This window comes from Oryzias melastigma, linkage group LG9 (assembly GCF_002922805.2).
Source record: "Oryzias melastigma strain HK-1 linkage group LG9, ASM292280v2, whole genome shotgun sequence".
Classification (NCBI taxonomy): Eukaryota; Metazoa; Chordata; class Actinopteri; order Beloniformes; family Adrianichthyidae; genus Oryzias; species Oryzias melastigma.
In genome coordinates this window covers 4,501,615-4,511,235 of record NC_050520.1, presented here as the reverse complement: position 1 = coordinate 4,511,235, position 9,621 = coordinate 4,501,615, and the positions used below count along the sequence as shown (strand labels likewise).

The 9,621-nt window shown below is 40.8% G+C and overlaps 1 protein-coding gene across 2 annotated transcripts in view; it reads left to right on the top strand.

The window, feature by feature from the left end:
• LOC112148768 (selenocysteine insertion sequence-binding protein 2) overlaps positions 1-6,970 on the top strand; it is a 13,950-nt gene extending 6,980 nt beyond the window's left edge. For both annotated transcript variants that reach the window (XM_024276105.2, XM_024276104.2), the window contains exons 14-18: positions 1,746-1,923; positions 1,998-2,218; positions 5,799-5,953; positions 6,029-6,197; positions 6,286-6,970. In XM_024276105.2, coding sequence (XP_024131873.1) covers positions 1,746-1,923; positions 1,998-2,218; positions 5,799-5,953; positions 6,029-6,197; positions 6,286-6,410 — 848 coding nt within the window. In that variant the 3' untranslated portion in view covers positions 6,411-6,970. The remainder of the gene's footprint in view (positions 1-1,745; positions 1,924-1,997; positions 2,219-5,798; positions 5,954-6,028; positions 6,198-6,285) is intronic.
• The last annotated feature ends 2,651 nt before the right edge of the window (positions 6,971-9,621 follow it).

Here is a 9,621-nt window from a genome sequence, read left to right as displayed (position 1 = left end):
ACCGAGTTTTTGCCTCCAACACAGCCCGGGCCGCAGCTCGCTTAAACTGCCGGTACCTGTCAGCTGCCTCTGGAGTCCCACAAGCCAAATTATTTACCTAAATAATAAAAGTGACCTAACCAACTGTAGCTGAAATTTGTACAATATTTATTTTAGAAATGCTCTACATGGTTGTATTTGTTTTTGCACTTTAGGTCGTTTACAAATCAGATTAGAAATGTCAGTAATCCCGTCTGCAGTCAGAACTGCAGCTCAGCTGATCCACAAATTCCTCTGGATGATAGTAAATGAGTCGTGGATTATTTCTCTCTGACAACCCGGTTAAAGTTAGACAAATGTTACAAGTACTTTATTGAACACTACTTGTTTGATTATGAAGGTAATTATGATTTTATTCTTTGGTCTGTGCTAATGCTAACGCTAGCATCTAAAACATTCAGCTCGTTCAGGACATTACTGCTCATATTTTTGATATTCATAAACTTTATAGTTATTGAAATATTGAGCAAAATATGCCCCATAGAAAATGAATGAGAAAGTCTTTAAATTACAAAATTTGAAGTAGATTATTAACAAGCTTTTAAATATATTCAAGGGTTATGTTTTCATCTTTTATAGTAATTTAAAAACAAAATTGAGTTTAGCTATTTTAGCAACATGCTAACGTTTTTGGCTAACCTGACATCTACGGAGGTTTCTTTTTTGGGCTGATTTGGAGTTTAGCTCATATTTAAGCGACATATTTTTGCAAAATTGGCATGTGCTAGGGATTTTTAATCAATTTTCAATTTTACTACAAAATGTTAAGAAATTTAGGTAAACTTCAGCCCTCTTTCACAGTTCTTTAATGACATTTCCAGTCTTTTGGAATATTTAACATTTTAGATTTTGCATTTTCATTACATTTCTTTAGCAATTAAAGTAAATTGTGTCACCATTTTCAGCAAAAAGCTTCAGCATCTTCAGTGACTACTTTCAGGAAAAAGCATTCACACATTATCACTTGTAATGAAACTTTTCTGGTTTAATCTTGTTTCAATACCAAAAACTAATGTTTACACTTTTTTTCTTTTACTTTCCCAGTCCATTCATTCATTAAAAGTTTAATAAGATATCATCTTCATTTCTTCATTTTTAGTTAGTTTAAAGCTAATGATGGTTAAGATGTGTGTTTTACATCCACTTTGCAAATGACCCGATTACTCGAGTAATCTGTAAAAATAATCGGTGATTAGTGGACTACTAAAATAATCGTTTGCTGCAGCACTACTCTGGAGTATAAGTCGTACTTTAGGGAGAGAAGTCTGACGTTTCAGAACAAATCCGCCAAGCCCAGCGCAGCTAAAAATAAATAAATAAATACAACAATACTAATCTGTATAAGAAAAATATCAAAGTTTAAGAGGAAAACAATCAGATTATCTTCCATGTTTGTTTTGGACAATACTTCTTCTTCTGTTATTGTCAGTAGCAAATACTTGTACTCAGATGCAGTGCCCTCTAGTGGTTGTTAGAGGAAGCAACCACTAAGGGAAAGCTGGTGTTTACAGGGAAAATAACAAATATATGAGCCTATTTGTCTTAAAAAAAAACACAAAAATAAGTCGCTTCTGAGTATAAGTCGCACCCCTGACTAAACTATGAAAAAGACTGTGACTTATACTCTGGAAAACTGCTTGTCATCATAAACATCAAACCGATCTCTTCCTTTGGCTTTTCCATGACTGTAGATTCTTGTTTTCCAGATGTGGTTGAGCTGGGCAGTTCTGTAGAGGAACCAGATGATCCGTTGGAGTCAAATGAAATGAATCCAACCCCAGAAGAAGACGAGGAAGAAACGGACAAAACCATTCAGCAACCTGCAACCTCTCCTGTGCCACCTCCAGCAAATGTCCCCAAAATCCACAGCAGGAAGTTCAGAGAGTGAGTCTGACGTTCAAAGCTGGAAAAGTCTCCATCCGCCGCTCCTCTAACTGCCCCAATCCTCTGTGTGGCAGCTACTGCAGCCAGATGCTGAGGAAGGACGTGGACGAGTGCGTCACCGTTCTCCTGAAGGAGCTGGTTCGCTTCCAGGACCGCCTGTACCACAAAGACCCCATCAAGGCCCGCATGAAGAGACGGATCGTCATGGGGCTCCGGGAGGTCCTGAAGCACCTCAAACTCCGGAAGGTCAAGTGTGTCATCATCTCGCCCAACTGCGAACGGATCCAGTCCAAAGGTATCGGCCCTCTCCTGATTCAGGCCGTCGTGGCTTCTCTACATCCTGTCGGTCATTTACGTTTCAGAGCTTTCCCTGAAACATCAAACGTCTGAGGTGGAAAAAGTGAAGTTTTAAGTTCACTGAATCTTTGTGCCCTTTAAAACTGACAAACATTTATCTCCTTTTTTATTTTTTTTGTATTTTCAATTTGCAAACCTTGAATCAAAGCAGTTGAACTTTGAGATGAAGCTTCTGTTTTCCTGCCAATGATTCATTTTGTGTCTAAAAGAAACAACAAATGATCCACTTTCAGGCTCCAAGTTCATGTTGCTGTTTTCTGTTGCCGTCAGAACGTCTCAAAATCCAGATTTTAGTAGAAATGTTTGCAGTTGTGAAATTCTAAAACGCTCTTTTATTGTTGGATCCATTTCCTGACTGAATCGGGCCACATCTGAGTTTCAGAACCGGTTACAACCCCAGGCCTTTAGTACAGAACCAAATTCCTTTGACGGCGTTTGGAACCCTGATTCCTGCTGGTCTGAGAGACTCCATCCCGTCCATGTTGCCCTGATGTCACAGTTCTGTTGAACCCAAAGAGCCTGAACCATCGACCTTCTGTCTCTGTTGAATTCACACGGGCAGCTTTTCCTGCTTTGAACCGGTTCTTGTAGTGTTTCCTTTACGGGTAAGGCGCTTCACGGTCAGGGACAGCTGCCGCTTGGATTTAATCTGGTGCCGGTGCAGAACCGTACCTAAAGGGTTCTCGGACCGGGGAAGAACATTCTTTATTTCCTTCTTTCTGACAGTCCGCTGCATCACCGCTCATCGCCACGGTGACGAGCTTTTTCTGGACCATTTATACACGTCACTCTGATCCATCAGGTCGCTGAACTAGCATGTTTGGATGGGAAGAACTGAAACTTTTGCTTCAGCATTTTGACTGAAGCTCCGCCCACTCTTATGGCCACACCCATTCTTATATAAACCCACCCACATTCATATAAATGTAAAAGGATTCGCTAGAATTCTACAACAAAACTGAATAAAACACAAGTGACTGACCTTAATGTGCAGTTTTATACAGTCCTGGTCATTACTTATACGTCGGTACCGGTACCAACTTGGTACCAATCCCCTAATCACAGTCCTATTCACCCACACGCACACATTCACACTCGGATCCAACCACCAGGAGCAAGTGGGTTCAGCATCCTGCCCACATGGGCAAGCACAGTGAGAACCAAACCTGTGACCCTCTGAACTCAGGCTGACCGCTCTACCATAGCACCACAGTCGTCGCACAAACTGTCAGAGATGTATTTTGTGTTCCCTGGATGGAGCTGACGAGTCAAACCGCTGATTTATTTATGCCGCCAAAAGATGACAATCTCTGTAAACAAAAAGATTTATTTTTTTCATTGTTGTAAATCTTTGATCCAACATTTTCCATCAAGGTCAAAAAAGCAAACAGGAAAAAGACAGAGTAGGGAATTTTCCAGAAGAGTTTAGATGATCTACAGCTCTGTAAACCATCAAACAGCGCTAAAGTCTCTAAAACAAACGTTCCGTCTTCTCTCGTCCTTTACAAACCGGTGAGACTGAAATGAAGGATCAGGAAATGAGCTTCTCTGTAGTTTAGAGATGAAAACTCTTCAACACCAGAGCTTCAGCTCCACATTATTTCAACCATTGAAACTCTTCAACCGTTTGTGCAGTTAAAGGGTAACACAACAGGGCGGTTGGATCTGTGATGTAGGCTTGGGTGATGCCTTTCTGTGGAGGATTCTGCTCCTCCACCTTCTACCGAGGTCAGCGCTGATGATCCAGAACGAAGGAGACACGAGTCTGAGTGGTAAAATGATGCTAGCATCATAGCTAATAAAGGCTAACGTATTAAAGTCTGAGTGAAACGTTCATTACAAATCTCTGGATTCACTTTCAATTACACTAAACCCGACTTCTGCTGGAAAGTTGTTCAAGTCAGAAGATTTTTGACAAAACACCTTCGAGCCATGCTAACGCTAACACGCTAACGACAGACCCTTACAGAATCAAAGATGGGCGGGGCTTTTATACTGGAGCTGCAGAGCACGATGATGTAAAACTCAGTTAACCAATCACAAAATTCAACTGTAATACCTCGTTTCAACCTGTAGGGGGCAGCACACAGATGGTTTTAGATTATCATTTCAGGAATTAGACAAGTTTGTTTTAGTCAAAAATGTGGCGACAGACAGAACTTTTAAAGTTTCATTTACAGCAAAGAAAGTTGATTGAGTTTTTGGTTACGCTTTAATGTCATTCCAGTGGATTTCCAAACAGAGAAAAGAGCGTCTCACTGATAAACAACACTGGAAAGTGAACTTTTTACTTATGCAATGTAAATCAGCTGGTTCTGATGCAGTGAAAAGCGGGTTTGTACCCATTAGAGTTCAATGGAATAACATCAGTCAAAGAATCACGGTAGTTCAATGCTAATGGCTCATTTTTGGTGTTAACTTAATAATGTGTTCTTTGACCTACCGTAAGTCTTCAGCTGTGTACACCATCAATGTAAATCAGCTGGTTCAGAACCGGTTCGGAATTCAGAATCAGTTGGAATTACACTAATAGACCTTCTTCACATGACGTCACACCAAATGGTGAGAGTGACTTCCAGTTTACAGCTGAACGCTGTTTACCTAAATAATAAAAGGTAACCTAACCAACTGTAACAGAAATGTGTACAATATTTATTTTCTAAATACTAAGTATTTCTCCGTCAGAATGCTCCACAGCTGCTTCCCCCAAATCTTACGGATGATATTAAACGAGTCGTGGATTATTTCTCTCTGATAATCCGGTTATAGTTAGATGAAGGTTACAGGAATTCATTGAATGCTGCTGGTTTGATTATAAAAGTCATTCAGATTTTCTTCTTCTAATTTATGCTAACGCTACGGCTAGCTTTCCACAACAGGGATGAGACTTAGAGCTGCAGAAGATCTTTTCTGACTAGTTACAGATGTTTACATTACTTATAATACATCCAAATAACATCAACCAAAATAGAGCCTGTTAGAATAATATCTGCTCGAATGAAAGGTCGATATGTTCAATGAAATATACAATATTAAAGGATTATTCCAATTTGTATTATAAACGATCTGAGACAGGAAATGAAAATACAGTTCAGCAGGATATTCATAAAATAAATATTGTACATTTTTCTGTTATAGTTGGTAAGATTACCTTTTATTTACATAAATTTGTGTCAAACAGCGTTCAGCTGTCAGCTTTGCCGTTCTAAACCGTTTGACGTCATCATGAAAGGGTCTATTGGGTAACCGATTGAAAAGTTTCAGTAGGTCAGAGAGCGTGTTAGTCAGATGTGGCTGAAACACCTGAAACCACTCTGTGACCTCCCGTTACTCATTTACACCATCATCATGAATCTGCTGGTTCTGATGTGGACTTCACGTGTCGCCGAGCCCATCCAGAATCCACTGGAATGACATTAATCTGGTAACCGGTTGAAGATGCTCATCACCACTGAGCTGCTGTTACACGTCAGATGATCGTGGCGAAGGCTCGTGCTGACTGACTGTGACCTCCTCAGGCGGCCTGGACGAGGCGCTCCACACCATCATCCAAACGTGCCGGGAACAAGCCGTGCCCTTCGTCTTCGCCCTCTCCAGGAAAGCTCTGGGCCACTGCGTCAACAAGGCCGTGCCCGTCAGCCTGGTGGGCATCTTCAACTACGACGGCGCTCAGGTCAGCCGGACGTTCAGCTCACAGCCACGCTCGCACCCCACCGAGCATTTCTGATCTGACGTGTGGCGCCCGCAGGATCACTACCACAAGATGATCGAGCTGTCGGCCGAGGCCAGGAAAGCCTACGAGGTTTTGGTGTCCAGCCTGGACGAGGAGGACGGCGCCGAGAAACGGGTCGAGGAGAACCCGACCGAGGAACTCGCTGCTGGTTCTGTCATAGCGGAGCTGGAGAAACCAGACTATTGTGAGTTCTGACGGAACAGCTTCAACATTATTAATGAAATGTTCAAACTCTCTCAACTTAAATTCAATCATTTCTTTATTCTTTGCAGTAAAATTCTGGGAAAAAATGTTAGAGAAAGAAGAAAATCGAATGTTTCTGAACATTGAGGAGCAGCTGAACTTCCTGCATTTGGACCATGAATGTACAGAAGCCTTCGAAGGCCAAAAGAGTTGATATTGGACTCCTTAAATATCTTTATTTCATCACAGCGATCATGAACTACTTTTGTTTTGATTTGGAGTAGAGAAACCAAACCAGCGTGGAAATAATTTTGACACCTTTCAGATGAAGGTTCCTCAACGTCGACCCCCACTCTCACCTGTGACGGATCACCTGGATCAGAGATAATCAGGTGTGAAATCTTCTCATCTAGCAGAGGATCAGCCCTGGTTTGGATGAAAAAGACTAAAGGAAGGAAGTGTGAAGCGATGACTGTAGTGACAACCTTTAATGTGAAAGAGCCTGTACAGGAAGTTGTAAATAAAAGATTTTCTGTTGTTACTTTTAGTTAAGAACCATGAAAGCTGTTGGTGAACTACAAGCCAACTGGATCTTTATTTTTAAAGGTCAAACGATGAAGCTGACGTGCTATTCTAATGGACTCAACCTGAAAAAATAAGAGTCTACTCAGATATAGGAAAACCCACTTCCTGTGTACACCTGTCCACAGGTGAGGGCATGGTCCACCCACTCACCAATGTGCCAGAAAGAGCAAAATAAAACACTAAAGAAAACTCCAAACTTGTTTGAAATGAACGCTTGAAACAGAACATCAGAACCGCTCAGGCTACGTGATGCGCGTTCAAGAACGCGCTCGAGTTCTTGAACGTGTCTTTAGTGTTTAGTGTTTAGTGTTCACGCTGGACTGTCACTTCCTGATACTAGCACATGAACCTACTGATGGAAGAGGATTGGTGTGAAAAGTCTAAAGGTGCATATGGTGCGTTCAAGAACGTACTGTACGTGGTTTCATGAACGTGCATGCAGCTGGTGTTGTACACACAGGTAACATCAGGGAGGAGCTTCTCCATCCTTTGTGTTTACAGGTTATTAGCGGACCGATGAGGAGTAGTACCGTACAGTCCAGTTAGTTCGGGTTTGCGGTTTGTTTTCATAGCGCGTCATTGTCGTGCGACGACTAGAAAAGCTACAACAATGGAGGTCATCCAGCAGCGCGTCTTCTTCCTCCTTTACTTTTTATACATCGTGTAGAACAAACTCAATCGCAGAGGGCGCCACAATCCAAAACACACTTTAGGTCACGGGAAGAACAGGATAAACATTTATTGAACACTCTAAAACTACATTTTAAAACTTAAAAACTGTAACTTTTTAACATAATTATGAACTAGATATATAACATTACCTGTGATAATGCTAGTGTGAATGCTGGAAGCTGAATTTGGCTGCTGAAGGTGCTACTGCTGATAGCTGAAAATGCTGTAGTTAATACCCAGCTGAAATAGCACATAGATATTTCTACAGTAGAACAGTTTCATATTTACTATACGTTTTATTAGAAAGATCTTTACATTTCAACGTTTTTCACTTGATTTTTATGCATATTTTAAACAATTAAAATGTGGTTTGAAATAACCCACAGACTGGTTTCACATTCTTTGGCCCTGTGGTGGAGTGTCTGCTCTGAGACTGGGAGGTTGTGGGTTCAAATCTGGCATCAGATTATAAAAATCAGCAGTGAGGTGTTGGATTTAGGAGTTAAACCTCTTCTCTGTGGAGGTCACTTACTGCGCGTGACATAGACATGTATTAATCACAGTCATGTGACCATGGCGATTTAGTGTCGATGTTTTATTGATTTTTTAAAATATATGTATTTTAACTTCCTTTATGAATATAGATTCAAAGAAAAAAATGAACAAATGCAACAAATGACACCCAGTCATAGAACAGCGAATGGGACTTGAACTCTTATTTTTGCACATTTATTTAATATTTCTTCTAAACAAAACTTTAATTCTTTCAGGTATTTTGGCATCTAGCAAACATTTTCAGCTAACAGTTTTGACATCCTCCGTTTAAAACATTGACACTTTCATTCTTGTAGGTAATTAAAGCGAAACTTTCCGTGGTTTCATGTTTTGTGTTGCAGAAATAAACTCCCAAACCTGGAAACAAAAGGAGAACCAACGAGCTTCATGGGTGCGCTTGTAGAAAACCCCAAAATATGTCGACTTCCTTCCAAAGATTTCATAAAGTCTTTTTTTTTTTGCTCTAATATAGACTTCACGTGTACTAAACGAAGATCACAGAACCACAACTTTAATAGAGAAATCAGTCATTTACATCATTTTTCTATTTGAGGTGATTTAATGTTTTGAAGACGTTTAACCTCTGGAAAAACAATACATAATGATGCATATTTGAAGGTATTTTAATCCATAAAATAAGTTGTAATGTATATTTCCACATTGACCAGAAAACTTTAAATTAAACCAGGTTATGGTTTACACATAAACCTCAGAATGTGTCGAGCTCGAACTGAAAGGTGGCTGATCATAGAAAATCATTAAACTGCAGCGATTTCAAACTTTAACCTAATTGAGAATCTTTGGAATGTGCATGAGAGGAGTTTGTTGGCGCTCCGCTATCATCAGAGCAGCGTTGCATCAGATTCTGCAGCAAGAAAGCCCAGATAGTGAAGCTGCTTTCAGAGGTTTTTCTCTGCTGCTTTTCTCCTGCAGAAAACGACACGAAAGCACAAAGAATAAAATTAAAAATGTGTGTTGATTATTTAACTCCATGAACTTTGGCAGGTTTTAATAGGATACATTTTATTGTAGATGTATGAGAGACCTGCAGGGTTTTTTAATTTGGAGGTGTGTGGAGACAAGAACCCTGGGACTGCAGTTCAAAGGGGAGTTAAAAGGAGTTTTTTGAATCTAATGGGGTAGCTGAAACTGTCCATTTTGTTAGAGACAGGAGCCTGTCAAACAAGAGATGAAATAACCCAGAAATTTGTGGCTAAAATATCAGGATGCTCAAAACGACACTAATAAAATACTAAGTAAAGACATGCAGCGTAAAAGCTCATCACTGGCGACTAAAACAGCCCCACCTGTGTGGCTAAAAACAAGGTAAAAGCAAAGAGGGGTACTCAGCTTGAAGAGAGGTGGATCACAACCACACCCCTCTGCGGTCCAACATTGCTTCTCCCTGCTGTCTGGCTCATCGTACTCCAGTTTCAGCACCGCCTAATCTCAAGCAGCTCTCGCCACACTCCACCCGGCATTGGCTTCTCTCGCCTAGTACACCTGTCACTGGCTTCTCTCATCACACTCCACCTGTCACTGGCTTCTCTCACCACACTCCACCTGTCACTGGCTACTCTCACCACACTACACCCGGCACTGGCTTCTTTCGC